Source organism: Pelodiscus sinensis, chromosome Z, assembly GCF_052426305.1.
Source record: "Pelodiscus sinensis isolate ZL-2025 chromosome Z, ASM5242630v1, whole genome shotgun sequence".
Lineage (NCBI taxonomy): Eukaryota > Metazoa > Chordata > Testudines > Trionychidae > Pelodiscus > Pelodiscus sinensis.
In genome coordinates this window covers 11,296,086-11,315,047 of record NC_143085.1, presented here as the reverse complement: position 1 = coordinate 11,315,047, position 18,962 = coordinate 11,296,086, and the positions used below count along the sequence as shown (strand labels likewise).

The window sequence follows — 18,962 nt, the reverse complement described above, 5'->3', positions numbered from 1 at the left end:
CAAGCATTTGAAAATCTAGAATTGCACAGGACACCGATAACCTTAACTCTGCCCCAAGACCCTTACCTGATTGTCACCTACAAACTCGCAAGTGCCATCTAATCCTCCAGTCAGATTCGACCTATCCCAGCTCATCTTTCTGCTAACTTCCAGAGAGATCAGAACTCGTCTACACACCTACCTGAGTGTTTCTTCAATCCCATTCCCATGTACATGCAAAACACTCAAAGTGTGGCAGTGCTTTCAATTCAGGTTAACGGGGGCAACAGGCTTTCTTTGGCTCTATAACCCTCAATTCACCCCTTGTGCCCAGAAGGACAGACAAGTCCTCCTACAGTTTGCTGAAAAAATATCATACAGCAGTTCAGCTCACTGAAGGGTGAAGAACCATTGGATATGCCCCCAGAAGTCCTAGTGACATACATGCAGTACCCATGAGGACACTAACTTGATAAAGGTTGAACCTCTGTGGACTGGGACACTCTGGTTCAGCAACATCTGGCCAGATGAGCTGGAAGCCTGATGCCAGGGCTGGCAGTGGAGCCAGCCTGGAGGCAGGGAGCTGGCAGCGCAGAGACCAATGGCTAGGGCTGGGGCCGACAGCAGAGCCTGGCTAAGGGCATGGAGCCTGTCTGGTAGCTGAGATAAGGGCTGGACTGGCAGTGCAGCCCAGCTGGGGATGTGGAGTTCTGCTGCCAGGAGGGTGGCCAGGCCAGGAGGCAGACTAGGTGGCAAGTGGAGCCCAAAGGAGAGCCAAGCCGGGTCTGCTGATGGATCCCGGAAGAACCCAGAGTCCATCAGCAGAGAAGCTGGAATTGATCTTCTCTGGTCTGGCAAAATCCCTCGTTTGGGACCACAGATCAGGGAGATCCAACCTGTGTCACACTTAACTCCGTTTTCACTAACACAATGAACAAAACTGAACCAGGAAGGCTGGGACCCTTCGACCATCATTAGCAGCATTACCTCAAATATTGCAGTGTATACACAGGACTGAGTTCAGATTTCAGGGGTGACTCAGGAATAGCTTTGCTGATGGTAATAGAGTGATACCTTTGTAAAGGAGCTCATATGTTTAGGGATGTTAGTGTGTAGTTGTTTAAATGATTAACTGATAAGCCTGGGTTTTCACTTAATCCAAACTACTATACTTAAAAGCTGGATCCCCACAAGCACCAGATCTCATAAAGCCACCTGTCCACCAGCCTCTTTATAAAAGGCAGCAGCGGGGCGCGGGGTGCGGGGAAAGGAGAGAAGCGGCAGAGAGGAAATGTGCAGGTAGGATGCCAGAGTAATCTCTGTCCACAAGGAGCTCAGTTTCTTGCATAAAGGAGCTGCTGCTGCATCTGTATTAGGGCTGAATCAGAGGCAGCAGTGCAGGGCAGCAGGCAGGAACTAGTCTGCTCAGGAGCTGATTTTTAAACCCCTTCCGGCTCCACCTAATACAAAGGCAGCAGTATGAGATGGCAGGGGGCTCCCCAGAAGCGGGGCCAGGAGCCGGGAGCACATCGGCTGCTAGTCCCACCTTTGGGGTGACATTTTAGTAACCATGGATAACTGCTGAAAAGAATAGGTTCCTTACCTCGTAACTGTTGTTTTTCAAGATGTGTTGCTCATGTCCATTCCATTCCTGGAAGTCCACGAACGCGGCACACACACACCTAACTGGAATGGACATGAGCAAGCACTCAAAGAAGAACAGTTGCGGCTACATAATTACTAAAATAACCAATATCTAACATCCCTACCAAAAACAGGAGACATGAACCTTATCTATCAGAAGGCTGGCTATGGAACCTTAACTACAAACATTAACTCTAAATTTAAAGAAGCCCAATGTGTTGCTTTTTGGTGTCTAATGGGTTATGCCTTCTATTACAGTCACATTTATAGTTGTAAAGGATTAGCAATTGATAGGTGTTTTAATAAACAGTGAATTGCCAAAAGTTAAACATGTTATTACTTTGTTTATAACCATGGCTTGTCGATTATGCCTTCTACTCAAATGCTTATCTAACCTGTACCAGGCATATCTGCATATCATATTAACTGATCACTTACTGACGCTTTATAAGCTACTTATTATACAACTAAAATGTATTAAAGGAATGCTTCAAAGTCAAATGCTCAAAAAATAGTTTTAGAGTGGGTAGCTGTGTTGGTCTGTTTCAGCAAAAAAATGTGAGGGATCCTATGGCAGCTTAAAGACTAACAAGTTTATTTCGGCTTTAACTTTCGCGAGCTGAAGCCCAGAAAAGCTGACGCTCAAAAACTAGGAACTGCCAGAACTCAGGTTCCACAGGAGTACCCTAATGTCGGGACCCCAGCGGGCTCATCTTGCTCTCCTGCAAAAGATCAACCTCACTACTTAGCCCTGGAAAAAAACAGCCCAACCAGGTGTTAATCACTCATTTCCAATAGTTCCCCAGGAGGATAGGATGTTGACAGAGGACACTGAATTAGGCAGCGTTCAAGTGTTTGCCCAGGCATTTCGCATTCACCTCAGGATCATGACTCAGCCTGGTCATTCTAAACACTTTGCTGCATGTCTGTATGCTAACCAAACTCGAACCCCCACACCCCACGCTGGAGAAGGTAGGTCAACCTCTCCTGGCTCTTCAGGGTAATAGCAGCAGCTGGCTCACTTCCTGTAAACTGAGAAGGCTCATGAGAGGTATGTTTGGAGTGGGACAGGGGAAAAAAGGAGTACACCTGACAGCTCAGCAGAGTGTAATGGTGGTGGCAAAACAAGGGAGATGTGGCCCCTCAGCCTTTCATTTGTTTATCTGAGGAACTTACAGAGCTCTCATCACTATGCTATCTGAGCCACTCACCATCCTCACACATGCCCATGAGGTAGGGTAGGGCTAAGCTAGTGTCCTCATTGTACAGGCAGGAAACTGAGGCACAAACATAGTGTAACTTGCTCTAAGTTACACAAGAAGTGCATGGGAGAGCAGGGAATTGATCCAGGGTCACTCAAGTCCCACGGGACCTTCCACCTCCTGCCTGTTAAAATTCCTATAAACAGCAGCTAAACATCCTGGGTCTCAACTGCATACCTGTGGACTCCATAAAATCTGATCTTCACTATCTAAAATTACCTCCAGTGGTTTGCATCCTTTCTGCTGCCTAGAACCTGCATGGACTCCAACAGTTTGAATTTTAATTGTGAATAATTAAAATCACAGCTGAAAGCAGAAACTCATTGAAACACCACTTGGCACAACCACACAGCATAGAAAACATACAATCCTTTGTTGTTTTGCAGGCAGAATTGGGACTTGGCCAATATCTCACAACAAGCTAGTGGCAGAGTCAGTAATAGGACCCAAGAATCCTGACTCTGCTATGGTAGCTATTACAGCTGCGGCTCCCCAGAAATAAGTATGTCCCACGGTATACACCTGTAGTGGGGGGATTTCAGTACCCGGGCACAGACAGCTGAAAGATCAGGAGGGGAGTTGCACAAAGCACTGTGAATGGGATCCAATCTGAGGAAGCACTCTTCTACCTCCTGGACTGGCCAGCTAAGGGGACAAGTGATGGAAATGAACAGCCTTCTGCTGCTATGTCGTCAGCTTCAATCAAACCTCACATCATTGTGAACGAACATGTGTTTGTACAGCAACTAGCACAATGGGGCCCCTATCTCAATACAGGTGTCCAGTGGCATACATTAGAAGCAGGTGCTAACTCCGCCACTTAAGCAGGCCCTTGCTCTCCAACCTATGAACTCCCAGAGACAACATGAGCATGCAGCTGCTGGGAGCGCACCTTCTAAAAAAGGGAAGCAAATTGGTTTGACTATGGTGCATGTGCCATGGTTCTGCTATTCCAAGCTGGTTAAGATTTGTCTGTTAACTATGCCATTTGCTTCCTTTAGATAATAGCAAAAGCCGGTGGGGCGGGGGCTAAAAGGGAATTACCTTGAGATTATCACATGGAAGGATTGTGGCTGTCATGCTAATCCGGCAGGGTTTTACTCTTTGGCTACAGCATGTGTTTGCATTAGTTACAGATGCTCTTAAAAACAAAAGCAAATGCACAAAGCAGAGAAGAGACGAGACATACATACAAGTAAAACGGATGTATCTGAAATGAAACCAAACAAGAGCTCCAAGGAGCTCATCAAACTCTGACAGGAAGGGTCTCTGCAATGCACCTACCCAAAGTAGCCATCAAAATGCTTCTACAAAATGCTTCTAAAAAATCTTCCAGAGGATTCAAGGGTAACAACACTGGGTTTAACAGTCATGGGAAATACTACTGGGCCAGATCCCCAGCTGGTGTAAACTGGTGCTGTTCCACCGATGCAGATTGTAAATAATGGGCCAGATCCTTAGCATCAATTGGCTCCAGTTGAGTATACTGATCTATGCCATCTGAAGATCTGGCCCATTATTTACATTAGCCCCACAGTCTTCTGGCCAGTCAGATCTGTTCACTCCACAGCCTGCTGCAGAACAAGAGGAACTGATTATAAAACATTGCTGCTTCACTGACTTGCTTTTTTCTATTCCTCTTTAGCACTGAAACACGAAACAAGCCCCTACCATGCCCCTATGATTTCCATTTGGATGTAACCATCACCCCTACACACAGCCACGCTCGCTGCTCCCCATCCTTACAATGAAGAGTGACTCCTTCCCCCGCCTAGGCCTAGTGTGAGTTTCCCCCTCCATCAGTTTAATTCTTTGATCGATAGGGAAGAGCAGGAAAAACGGCCCTGCGCAGCTGGCCTCCTAAGTTACCCCTGGCAGGAGATCGCCGGCCCTGCTGGTGACGGCTGAGTGAAATGTTTGTGGAGCACAGAGAACACAAGTCAATAGTAATTTAGCTGGATTGGGAGCAAGTACCTTCCTTGCACGGATTGCAGCTCCCGGGAGAGAGGGAGTGTGTATGCAGGATATTACCAGCTCGCTCGGAAATATTTCCAAAACATCACCTGCCAGAGTGGGAGGCGGATGGAGACTTGCAGATTTGTACCACCAGCACTGCTGTCTGGAATTGCACAAACTATGACAAAAAGGGGTTGTGTCTCTTCACAGTTGTGTCTCTCACTCTGAAGCATCATTCTCCTCTGGGAACTGAGTGAACAGACCAAACTCCAGTTTAAAAAGCACCCACGACCTCCATTTTCCAAAGGCTATGGCAGGACTGGATTGGTGACAGCAGGGTGCATCCCAAAATGAGCCATATTCTGCTACCAGTTCAAACATCCACTGGTTTGTAGGCAAAACAGCCTCAAATTCCCTCAAAGGAAAATTATTCTAGGAAAATTCTTCCCATCACCCAACTCCTTCCCCGCAGCAATCCAGAACCCTGTGCAAATCCTCAGAGCAAGGTCCAGCAGAGACTCAGATGGCTGAATGCAGGCACAGCTGCCATACAAGCTCATAGGAAATGGCCAAAGAGATAACCATACTGGGCTGCCCAGCCCAGCACCTGCCTGACAATGGACACCACCAGATTCTTTAGAGCCGTGGTCCCCGCCATGGCGCCCGCGGGGCAATTTGCATGCGCCCGCCAGGTGCTCGGGGCTGGCCAGGCCCCGGGCACATGGCGCGGCGCTTGCGGGGAGCGCCGGCCCCGGGGCGCTTGCGGGGGGAGGGGGAGAAGCGGCGTCCCCGGGCGTCCCCTGGCGCGCAAGTGTCCCTGCCCCCTGGCACCCGGCGGGCGAACGGCCACGCCTCCTGGCGCCCGACAACCTCAAAAGGTTGGGGACCACTTCTTTAGAGGAAAATGGAAGAAACCCTATAAGAACCTACCCACAGGAAGAAGTTTCTTCTCAACGCCCCTCAATGAAGGGCATGTCTATATAGGGACACACAGCAGTTAGTCCAAATGAATTTTCAAGTGGCTTAATTAAGCCACATTAAATCCCTGTGTGGATGCACTTAGAATTAAAGTAGCCTTAATTCAGTCTAGTTTAATTCACTTTGGAAGTGAATTAAATATCTATGTAGAGGTTTAATGTGGTTTAATCCACTTTACATACATCTTTAGATAATTCAAATTAACTTTCCAGAATCTCTCTCCATAGATAAGCCTATAGTTTGTTTTATAGCCCTGCAACCTGACCCAAACCTAAGCAGACTCACGTACAAGTACTTCTTGGGTCAGCTCAACTCCTATGAGATCAGCGTGGTGGCAGATGTATGTCTCAATTATGCAAACAGCTGCTATTTCCTTGCACTGTGCGCGCGCAGAGGAACTGTAGCACTGCACGGCACACAAAGTGCAGCAGAGGGCAGGAGTGGGACATTGCAGAGGACCTTAGTGAGATTATTCAGTTCTAGAGTGCACATTGCAAAAAGGAAGTGGGGAAAAAACCTGGACGGGTTTTTAAAAAGCTGCAGGATGATTGGAGGTCTGAAAAACAAGTCAATCTGACAAGACAAGGCTTTATTTAATTTACCGAAGAGAAAGATATAGGGTGACTTGATGACAATAGCAAAAATCTGCATGGAGAAGACATTTCTGATAGCTGACAGCTCGTTAATCTAGCAAAAACCAAAATCCAATGGTTGGAAGACGAACCCTTGAGAAATACATCATAGAAATAAGGTGCAAACTTTTAATTGACAGGGAATTACCCACTGAAACATTCTCTAGCAATGGTGGATCATCCATCACAAGCCATCTAAGACTGGATGTCTTTCTAAAAAGGTATCTACAGAAATTGTAGGCTGGATGCAGGAATCAGTGACATTCTCTAGCCTGTGTTATCTGGTAGGTCAGACAACATGATGATCAAAGTCCCTTCTGACCTTTAAATCTATATTTTATTTTGTGTACAGAAATACTAAACAGGGTAGCCCTCACATCGTCTAAGATAGCGGCTCTCAGGCATTTTTATAGCAAAACCCAGTTTGCTGACTTCCTAAACTGTGACAGGGAGATCTCAGGGACTGGTTTTGGTCCATGGACTGGATTGAGAACCACTTGTATAAGAGAATCATTATGAAGACCAGGGAGTTTATTGTTGCCACAAATCAAACTTTAAGTGAAAGTGAGAGCCACAGTAGTCTCAAAGCATGTACCAGAGTGTGTCATCCAGTCAGAAATGAGCAGTGCTAAAACATGGACACTACGTTACAAGCCCATCTCCTTCTTCATGGGCACCATGAAACCCGTCTGACATGAGGATGTGAGGTATTAATGTTGGAAACAGTTTTTTTTCCCCTTAAGTCACAGTATTTCTAAATATTCTCCAAATTTTATTATCAATTAGCAAAAAACATGGAATGACATGACAATAGAAGGGGTGTACTCTGAAGCCTACAAAGGATATGGAATATCCATCATGCATTTGTCCTTCCCAGACATTTGCCTTATTTTAGTTTGTGCAGAAACTTCCTTGATGTGTTAATTGTTTGCTCACATTTCTATACAAGTCTTCTTAATAACCAGGAAGAAAGCCAAGTGTATCGTAGTTCAGGCATATGTTACACAGCTCTGCCTGCATATCTCCACCAATGCAGTTTGATACCGATATGCCCCACCTCATTATACCAGTCTTGAGCCTGATATGACCAGTCTACTGACTTTTCAGTGAATACAAATAATCTGCATTTCTGGGGCTCTTTTGATTCTGAAGGATCCCGAAGTACTTTGCAAACTACACAGGCATCATTTCACTCCCCACAGAAAGGCAGCAGGTAGCTAACAACATACAGTAACACTGCACAAGAGTTTAGGGCAGGAAGCAACGAACAACATCAGCTCAAGAAAGGCTCAGCTGTCCTTTCACTATGTGGAGGTCATCGTGCTCCAAATGTCCTTCTCAGATGTGGACAACAGAGTGGAAAGTGGGGACAGGTGAGAAAAGTAGCAACTCCAGACAAAACGGAAGTGGGAGCTTTTTGGGAGAAGGGAGCACTTGGAAAGGAGCCCTTGGAAGAACTGGTAACAATAGTGACCTCATCCTTGCATGTAGGATGTCTGCCCTCTATGTCTCAAGGTCCTGCTAGATCCAGCTCTGCTCCTGGGTACACAGAGTCTCAGTGGGCAGAAATGCCTTTTCCTTCCCTTCCTCCTACATGCTGCCCTGGTTATGATGGTACATGCCTTGGTGATCTCAAGGCTAGGTACAGCCATAGGAGGACTTTGAAAGCCACCTGAAAACCATAGCTAGTTCGGCAGATAGCAGCCCAACTCATAAGAAGTGCTCTGCTGGCCATCCAGCACTGCACACGCTAGACTGTCTGAGAGTCGAATTTCAAGAATACAGCCTCCAGTCTTTAAATCCCCACATGGGTTTGAGTCTGGCTCTCCTGAAGTTCATCTCTCAACTACACCTTGCCTGTGTTCACCTGACTGAGGTTGGTGGAGCCCGCTTTCAAACTAAGAGCCTGGAAGCACAAATGTTACTTGGGAGAAGGCCAAGGACAGCAGCACTCACTACTATCAAATGTCACACCCTAAGGCAATGGTGGGCAATCTGCGGCCCGAGGGGCGCATGCAGACCATCAGGGTTCTACATGTGGCCCATGAGATATTTTTGTTTACTGTTGCCCACGCACAGGGTGCCAGATTCCACAACTGGTATTGTTAAAGTAACACTTGCATAAAGCAAGGGCACATGAAGTGAGGTACATACTGACCGCACACAACATTGACTGAGAGTCATGCGCACCCTCTGCATCCAAAGTGCTGCTACAGTTCAATCAGCACACCTGCAAATCCTAATTATGCAAACGCAGTGAGCAAAACTACCCTATCCCAAGACAGCATAATGGTTACCAAAATCATGGGGCTCACTGAGATGGAGGACGACTACTCATGTGCCCCACTCACTACCTAGGTTATCCACCATTGCCTTAAGGAATAGCACCAGACAAGCTCTCTCCTGCAACCGTCCTGCTGGCTTTCCCTTACCTGGAAAATGAGGTGCAACTATGGTTGTGCACACTGGGCAACACACCTGGATTTCTCCTTTTAAGTGAGCAGCTTTGTTACAGAAACCTATTCCTCTCTGTCATGGGATGCAATCAATTCAGCTAGTGATGCCTAGGTTCTATGGAAAGGAACACTGGAAAGTGGAATTCCCTTGGAAAGATGGCAGTGACTGCTAGAGGAGATTGGCCCAGGCAATAAAGCTGTCACTTCTGCCTTGTGAAAAGTACCACGGGATCTCCTGTGACCATACATGGTCAGGATCATGAAGTCTCCCAGTATTAGGTACAAAGTTAGTGTATCAAAAGCTCCAATTGCTGTCTCATCAGCATCATTCCCTGCAGTTATGTGGGAGCTTTGGGAGATGTCTCAAGCCAAACAACCCTGTTTTGATTGTTAAAATTGGATAATCTCACACCCCAAATGTGTCGGGGGAGAAGTGTTGGTGCTGGCAATTCAAATCATATTTGAACCCAATTCGTCAGGCAAGAGCATTAAACCACAGCCCTTAACAAAAGACCAGGAAGGGGAGCATTAAAAGAAAAAAAATCCACAATCTGAGTGCATAGCCAAACAAAGCCATTTTCCTCCTTTTTGAGAGACCAGCAAACAAAGATTTTTGCATCAGATTCTTTTGATGCTATTATATGCTCACTGCTGAATTCACAGCTACTGTGGCCTGCAAAGGGACTGAAAGCTTCTCTCAGCCACGAGCCTGCTGTTTGAACCACACTCTGGATGAATGACACAGCCAGAAGCTTATTTACGTTCCTCATGCTCGCTTCTCTTCCTTTCCCAAGCTCCCTCCCAGAACATCCCACTCTTTGCTTGACATGTGGCTTCACTTTCAAAATTCAGTTCAGAGGAGAAGGAAGGAAGGCTGGAGTTAAAGGACAGAAGAAGCTGCACATGGACAAGCCGAGCTCTCTTCCTTCCCTACTGATACTTTCTGCTTTCTAGTTAACTTGGTTCTAAGATTCTGATCTTTGAAGCTGCTTATGCTCCTCTTTGAAACATCTACTGCACTGCAAGAAGCATGTTCTCTATCTCTTCTCTCAAGAAAACAAGGCTGTGATCTACATGGCCAAGGGCACAATCTCCCTGGGCAAAAGCATGCTATAAGCTTCTGTCAAATTCACGGTAAATCATACGTGCTGGGTTACACATAAAAAGCCTGGCTATCCCATATATTATCTGGAAGAACCAGGGAAACGCTAAATGCAGGGGACACCATGTGTTACAATGGGAATGGCTCTCTGGGAGGCAGAAAAAAAGGAGGAAAATTGAGTATACTCTCTGCAAAGGAGGTAGCATGGGGCTGCAGCAGAGTAGAGCGAGATCAGGTGGTGCTTGTATGTTCACAGTATGTGTGCCCCCAGCAGGAATGCTCATAGCTGGCAGCAAATGAAAAATGTTCCGTTCCATGACTCTCTCTCACTTTGTTAATCTAAATGACGGCCTTGCTTGATGGGTGCTTGTGGACAGAACAGCTCCCTTATCAGCCTGCGCGGAGCATGGCTGGAGATGATCATGGGGGTGGTTATACCAATCTGTACTACAGTAACAACGAGCTGCCTGGTGAGAGGGGATGGAGATAGTCAGGGGAATAAATGGTGAAGTAGATTTGGAGCACAGCCTCATCTTATCTGGCTTAGAGATCATCAATTATATGAATTTGGGGTGCTCAACCCAATGCCCACACCAACATTCAGACTTTGTATCACCATTACCCAGAGAACAGAAGTCCTAGCACTAGGCTAGACAAGGAGGGTGAAAGATGTTTCCAAGCAGAAACTCAGTGGATGGGCATAAAGCTGAATATTGCACAGTGCAGACCCACAATTTGCTTGACTGCACCAATGAAAAAAACCCAGCCTCCTCCCACCCCCAGCTAACGTGTTATATTGACCAAAATAATGGTGAAGGGGCTAATATAAGGGAGAGATGCAGCTGCGGTTTACATATGCTTATTTCTAGCCCTTACGTTTTCTGCATTACAGCAATGGTATAGGATACAAACCTGTTGCTTCCGGTATGGTCCAACAGCAGCACAAACCTATGCACAGCCACTTCCAGGATGTAATACAATGCATATTAAGCTCCCAATCACACTGAGGACTCCTTTTAGAGGTGGCTATGTGGTACCATATAGTGGAATGGAAAAACCCTGGCCCCTAGAAGACAAGCTGAGCCCAGGGTCCAGAGGGTACATTGCTATTAAATACATATATTTCAGATCCACCTATATTGCCAAATTTGGATCAGGGAACTGTAAGCCTCTGGTGTTTCTACAATCCAAGAAAAGAAGAAACAGCAGCATCCCTGGAGGGACTGATGCCACCAATGGAAGCTCCCTCACCATCCCAAACTGATGCTTGAGCAAAGATTTTCCTTTAAAGTAGATGCCCTCTCACTGGATTTCAGTTCAAACCCCGAGTCCAGTAGATTTGGCTTCTCATGTATTCCCCTGGAAACAAGGCTAAGCACAACATAACTGATTGCTCATTAGATGTAACAATCAATGAGGGGCAGTTGTCAGTGTGTACTCAGGGAGGACTGGGGCTGAAATTCACTAGGTCTATTGCCCTATCTCCCACCACTCTCACACCAACAGTGCAACACTGTTATTTTCAGTTCCTAACAGACTGGCTTACTGATCTCTCTCTTGCTCCACAGTTAAGATCCTGGGAACACAGGGTCACTTTTGCTTCCAACTTCTATTCACAGTAAAGTATAAATGCTGGGATTCCAAGGACTCCTAGGAAGACAGAACAATCACACAGAAATCAGGGCACCTATTGGCCTGATGGCAGAGCTGGTTGAGGGGGAGGTGGACACAGCAGGAGATGTCTGCATTTTTTATTAGATTTGCAGTCATCAGTGAAAGTTAAGATCAGCTTCCAAATGACTCCTCAAGGAGGCAGAGGGACTCTGCAGTAGGAGGAATATTAGCATATAGACCTATGGCATCCAATCAGTTCTCAACTAGCCACATTCAACAGGCCAAATAGTCACATTGCTCAAGCCAAATTCACTGGCCAAATAGCCACATGTATAGACGTTTAGATTGGTTAATAAGCTTAATGATTACATGTCATACTCCCTCCCTTCCCCCCCCCCCCCCGCTGTCTCTGTTTCAGAGGCGAGATGTCCACGGGGAGCCAGCTTTTAAGCCATGAAGACACCTGTCCCCACACACTGTCCTGGCTGCCTCTGATAGACAGGCAAAAGTGTGGGGGGCAGGTAGGAGTCAAAGCTAAGAGGCTTAAAAGCAGGCTCCTCATGAGCACCAGATCCTGTGGAGCCACTTGCCCTTCCCCAAGGTTACCATGAAGAAGACTCTCTCTCACTTTACATCCCTGACTCCATGTGCCACGTATGGAGCCACTTACATGCATGATTTCTCCCTCATGGTGCACTGAGTGGTGGTTCAAGTTTACTGGCAAGCATTTGTACATGCCTGGCTTCCCTGGTGGTATTTATCTCATGCCAGTGGCTCAGGTGTTATTTTCAGTGCTCTCCTTCTTTTCTGCCTCTCACCAACAGTTGACTGCCACCCCTTCACATTCAACAGCTGGTCCATCTGGTGGTATCCAGACATACCCCTTTCATGGCAGACTGTCTTCCTATCCTGAGTGTCTCAAGAACCACTACTTGTTTAGTCCCCTAGTCCAGGGCGGGGGAGAAGTAAGGTTTGCTTCTTCTCATCGCCATGTACATAAACTGCTGCTTTCAACGCTTTCCTGGAATTGCTCATCTCAACCGTTTTTATCTGGAGGCAGCAGGAGTGGGTATGCTGGGGGCAGGTTGCATTGAAAAACTATGGTGGAGATCAATGTTCCTTCAGCCTTTGAACCCAGGGGAGAGCTTCTTACACAAATATTTGCTAACTAACACTTTTGTTCTTGTCGATGGATGTCAATGTAAGTCTGTAATAGGGCTATCAATGGCAGTGTCAGCTTCTGGAATCAGATCACAACAACACTGCTTGATTCTCAACTTACCTGTTCTATTTTTCCTAGATTTCTTTTGAGACTGAGATGAGCTCTAATGTACTTCTGAATGCTTGTAATTTAGGCATTCCAAGCACTAAAACATATTCCCTTTATTCACAGCATGTGGGAATGTGGCATTTCAGTGTGCCAAAGCATGTAATATCTATTCCTGTGGGAATTTTGTATCACTGAATGTGCGCAGAATTCATGGCCCCTAGAGATTTCTTTGCTTCTAATAGTTCAGGCAGTTTGGTTTGGGCAGCCAGAGTAGCTGGCAGAGACTTAAAATCACTGACAGGGTGGGGATGCTGGGCATTGTTCTTAGTAAATTTCCCCAGGAGTCTAACACAAGTGTGAAAACGTTAAGGCTGCTTTACATTGCAAGAGAAATATAAAGAAGCCTTATTGTAAAGCAAAGTGTGGCCTTATAAATGCTTTCGGTACTTTAGTGATTAGAACTGGTCCAAATTTTTGGACTGAAAATAAATCCTAACAAAATGAGATTTCTGGAGATGATCAGTAGTCAATATAAAATGTGAATCTGAGTCCCCAACCCTCACTTGCTCTAATGTTGCCTATGATATAATACTGAGCATATGGCTGCATAGGTTTGTTAACTAATGTCTAGATGTAAAGGGTCAATACTAGATATATTACTATTAGATAGAGGGGGCATTAGGGGGATTTCCTCTAATGCTCCTGAACCCGATTCTTTATCTATTCTACTGCAGTTTAAATAAAAGTAACAAAATAATTGAAACCAGCATGATTATATTGCATTATTTTAAAATATTGGTGCAGAATTCTCCCAGGAGTAAATATCTTCCTCTAATGCACAACTTTTCATCAGTAGACTTCAAAGTGCAGTAGAAGGGTGGTCAATAGCATTATATCCATTTTACAGACAGGGAAATAGAGGCTCAGCAGATCATTGACTGGGACAGGACTAAAACACAGGTCTCCTCAGTTCCCAACAGAGTGGTTCAATGCTCTATCCACTAGGGCATTGTGCCTTATTACTCAGAGCCCTGGATATCGAAACGGCTTCCTCAGCATTACCACCCCACTGTTAATATTAGGGTTGCCTAAGTATTTGGAATTACCCACAGCATTATCAGAATACTGAACCAATACAGACTACAGAAAATCATTTTATGGATTGACTGCTCCAGTGAGCATATAAAGGGTTAACATATAGGCACGTACAGGCAGGCATGAGTAAACAAGTAGCGAAGGAGACACCCTTGGTTTTTTTATACCCCCTCCCCAGCAGTTAGTTTCCAGGTCCAACACCCATTTGCCAACCCCAATGATAGCTCAGCTCCTGGGAAAGGACTTATCCAAACCATGCCACATAGAGACACATTAGTCTCAGATGTATTTGCCATCTCTCTGGATGCTACTACATTACCATGAAAATGCTCGGCTGTTTTCCTTCTCAGGGTCTCCACTGTTTCCTCCGTGTCAGCCCACTCCAAGACCAGCCTCCTGCCATACAAATGCGTGCTGTGACACAGGGCGTTGAAGGCTTTCTGAAGATTTAAAGGGAAGGGGGTGGAAAGAGAAAAGAACTTTCATGTAAGGAAACAAATGTAATATTTATACCATTAACAGGCATTGCCCTCCTCCCACCACAAAAAACAAACAAACAAACAAAAAACCCAAAACCATCCACACCAACCAAACCAAACCCCAAAACAACCACCACTCTAGAGGGACTCCTGGAACTCGAAGACATCCGGTTGTAGGGAGAGGAGGATTACATAAGAAAAGCTAAAAATTGCAGTGTGGACATTTGGGTTCGGGTTGGAGTCTGGCCTCTGAGACCCTCCTGCTTTGTAGTGTGAACACAGCAATTTACAGCCACACAGCCCGAGCCTCAAAAGCCTGACACAGCTAATTGGGCCAGAGTGTGCAGCATGGTATCTTACAAGTGCATTGGGGGAAGGAGGGGAAAGGAAGAGACATAGCATGTTGTGTAGTTGAGAGACATTTGTCCAGGTTGGACATGTCATTCTGCACTGCCTCCAGGTATAGGTTTGGTGCACCACAACAGTGGCACAGCCAGGAGTGTGGGCTTCCACTTAGAACAGGAGCAGTTGTCTATGCCTCTCACACCAAGGAAGATCAGACTAAATGACCACAGTGACTATGGAATCTATGACACCACCACAGACCATGTTGCTCAGGTACATCAAAGTGAAAGCACAAAACAAGCATGATTCCAGAGCATAGCATTATGATTAAGTAGGTCCACTGATGCAATGCATTTTGAGAAGTCCAAATAGCTTTCCCTTCCACTAAATTCTGGTGATAGAATGAGTCACAGGAGCAAATCTGGTTACACTGGAACTCCAAAATGGAATCTCCTCCTATTCCATCATTATGGATTTATTTCCCACACAATAAAAAGGTTAGAACTATTATTTGCTATTGCTAAAGACTGACAGAAAAAGCCCATGACCTTACATTGACACTGAAGACACAAGTGTTGGCAGAACTATTAACACAACAGACTTTCTATATCCTCAGCTAATCAATGCGAATGCTCAGGAAACACTGGCTTGATCCTGGGAGCTGTTGAGTTGCTCTCAATTCTCACTGACTTTAACGGGAGAGGAGCACGCTCAGGACATTGCAAGAGTGGGTCCTATTATGCAAACACACAAAGAGCCAACATTTCTATAGCACTTTTCATTCCAAGGGACCACAAAGTGCTTCAGAACAAACCAATACATCGCTAAGGCTAAAAATGTTCTTTTAAATGTGTCAGATAAGGTTGAAATAAAACAGGTTTGTAAACTGACTTCTGTGGAAAGCCTACAGTGACTTATAAGTAGGTGTAGAGGAAGAGAAGGAAAAGAAAAGGTTACTTACCTCGTAAATGTTGTTCTTTGACATGTGTTGCTCATGCCCATTCCAGGTAGGTGTGTGTGCACGGATTCCAGAGCTTTTTTCCTTAGCAGTATCTGTCAGGCCAGCCAGGGAACCCACTGGAGTGGCGCCGGTATACCGGTGCATATATAATCCTGCTGGCCCTCCACTCCCTCAGTTCCTTCTTGCCGGATACTTCCAACAAGGGTCGGCAGGAGGGATGTGGAATGGACATGAGCAACACATTTTGAAGAAAACAGTTATGAAGTAAGTAACCTTTTCTTCTTCTAGTGCTTGCTCATGTCCATTCCAGTTAGGTGACTCCCAAGCAGTGCCTTAAGAGGTGGGGTTGGAAACCTAATCTGCAATGGACTGCAACACGGCCCTGCTGACTGCTGCATCGTCACTAGCCTGCTGGGCAATAGTGTAGTGGGTTGTAAACATGTGAATAGAGGACCACGTAGCTGCCCCACAAATCTCAAGAATGGGCACCTGCGCTGCAAATGCCGTCAGCAAGGCCTGTGCCCTTGTGGAATGAGCCGTGAGAGGGGGTGTCTCCTGCCCTGCCATCTTGTAACAGGTCCTGATACAGGAGGCGATCCACAAGGAGAAGCATTAGGCCAATACAGGAAGACCCCCATCTTCTCTGCTATGGAAATAAAGAGTTGTGATGATCTTCTAGATTCTCGTCCTAACAATGTAGAATGCTAAGGCCCCCCTCACATCTAAGGAGTGCAGTTTGGGGAAGAAAATGGGGAGATAGATATCCTGTGACATGTGAAAATATGACACTACTTTGGGAAGGAATGATGGGTGGGGCCAAAACCTAACCCTGTCCTTGAAGTATAAGGGGGCTCAGAGCTGAAAGCCCTGAGCTCTGACACGCTCCTGGCTGAAGTGATGGACGGTAAGAACACTACCTTCCATGGAAGGTGTTTCAAGGCACAGGTCTCCATGGGTTCAAATGGGGGGGGCTCATGAGCCTCATAAGGATCAAGTTAAGATCCCACGTGGGTCAGGGCTGCCTCACATATGGGTAAAGCCTATCTATACCCTTGAGGAATTGCTTGAACTAGTGCATTTACAAACACTGATCTACCCTCTTTATCCGGGTGGAACACTGCAATGGCAGCTAGGTGGACCCGAAGAGATGAGGTTGATAAACCCTGCTGTCGAAGGTGAAGGAGGCAGTCCAGAATGAGGGGAGTAGGGGCCCTCAGTGGGTCGACTCCTGCCCCATTTACTGACAGCGAGAAATGCTTCCATTTGGCCTCATGTCGCCCTTGTGAAGGGTTTTCTGCTCTCCACCAGAACCCTCCTGACGCACTAACCACGAAGGTTCAAAGCCGCCAGGTGGAGGGATGGCAAGTTCGGGTGGCACAGCCTCCTCTCTCCCAGGTCCTGAGTGATCAGGTCTGGGACCAGAGGTAATACAAGGGGCTCCTCCACCGCCAGATCCAGGAGCATGGGGTACCAGTGTTAGCATGGCCAGCCGGGGCTATTAAGATGACTGATGCTGCGTACCTCCTGACCATCAGGAGTACCTTGTGAAGTAGAGGGAAGGGTAGGAACACATAGAGGAGGTACTTGGGTTACTGTACCAGCAGGACTTCCCCATGTGACCTGCTCCCTTGCCCCAGGTACAAGCAATAGCTCAGGCACTTGGAATTTCCCTGGGAAATGAACAGATCAAGAGGGGGATAGCCCCACCTCTAGAAGACAACTTCTAAGACATCCTCCCTGATGGACCATTATTAGATCTTGAACGATCTGCTGAGCTTGTCTGCTAGCACATTCCGATTCCCCGGGAGGTAGAACGCCTCCAGGTGAATCCTGTGCACAATACACAGATCCCATAGCAGGAGAGCCTCCTTGCAGAGAGGAGAAGAGTGAGCTCCACCCTCTTTGTTGACTGGCTGTAGTATTGTCCATTAGTACCAACACTACCTTGCCCTCCAGTTGGAGCAAGAACACTAGGCAGGCCAGCCTGACTGTCCTGAGCTCTTTGACATTTATGTGTAGTGTGCCCTCGGTTGGGCCTAAATATCTTGGTTTCTGAGGTTAAGTAGGTGGGCTCTCAATCCAGTATCTGACGCGTCCCTCACCAGCTGCACTGACACAGTCCGCCTGGCAAACGAGACTCCGTGGCGCACAACCCACTCCTGCAGACACCATTAAAGACCAGAGAACGTCCTCCGGCACTGTGAGGAGTGCCTCCAGTGGTGGTCGAGCTGGGTTGTGGGCCGAGGCCAGCCACGCTTGAAGGTGCCACAAAATGCAGCCTGGAATGTTGTACCATGAAGCTACAGGCCACCATGTGACCTAAGAGTCTCATACAGGTGCAAGCCGTCATGAGAGGTGCAGCTCTGAGACCCTCTATTATCACTTCGATGGCCAGGAACCTGGCTCTGGGAGAGATGCCCTCACTATTGTACTGTCCAGTTGTGCCCCAACGAAGTCTATTGTTTGTGTGGGTTGAGCGTGGATTTCTCATCGTTTATAAGAAGACCCAGCTTGCACAAAGGATTCCTGACGAAGCCTATGTGCCTTAGAACCTTATCTCTGGATGACCCTGTATCAGCCAGCTGTCGAGGTAGAGGAACACCTGGATCCTATACCGTCCCAGGAAAGTGGCTATGGCGACCATACATTTAGTAAAGACTCTCAGAGCCGTGGAGAGGCTGAACAGAAGGACCGTGAACTGGAAATGAAGCTTGCCCACTAAGAACCTGATGAATTTCCTGTGGGCCGGAATTATCGATATGTGAAAATACGCATCCTTCAAGTTGAGAGCAGCATTACAGTCTCCTTTTTCTAGGGATGGGATGATGGAGGCGAGTGTGACCATTTTGAACCTTGTGTTCTTCATGAATTAGTTTAGATTCCTTAGGTGCAGAATAGGATGAAGACCTCCCTTGGCTTGGGGATAAAGGAAGTAACAGGAGTAAAACCCCCGCCCTTTGAAACTCATTGGAACGGGTTTGACTGCCCCTAATGTTAGGAGGGCAGATACCTCCTGCTTCAGTAGTATCTCATGAGAAGGATTCCTGAAGAGAGATAGGAAGGGAAGGTGGGTGGATGGGACAGGAAGGGGAAAGCATATCCTCCTTCCACCAGGCCAAGTACCCAACGATCTAAAGTAATCTTGGACCAGGGAAGGAAGAAGTGGGAGAGCCGGGACCCAAAAGGTGG

The 18,962-nt window shown here is 46.6% G+C and overlaps 1 protein-coding gene across 3 annotated transcripts in view; it reads right to left on the bottom strand.

Moving 5' to 3' along the window:
• RBM19 (RNA binding motif protein 19) overlaps positions 1-18,962 on the bottom strand; it is a 159,076-nt gene that overhangs the window by 31,397 nt on the left and 108,717 nt on the right. For all 3 annotated transcript variants that reach the window (XM_075898196.2, XM_089775264.1, XM_075898197.2), the window contains exon 23: positions 14,308-14,428. In XM_075898196.2, the coding sequence (XP_075754311.1) occupies positions 14,308-14,428 (121 nt within the window). The remainder of the gene's footprint in view (positions 1-14,307; positions 14,429-18,962) is intronic.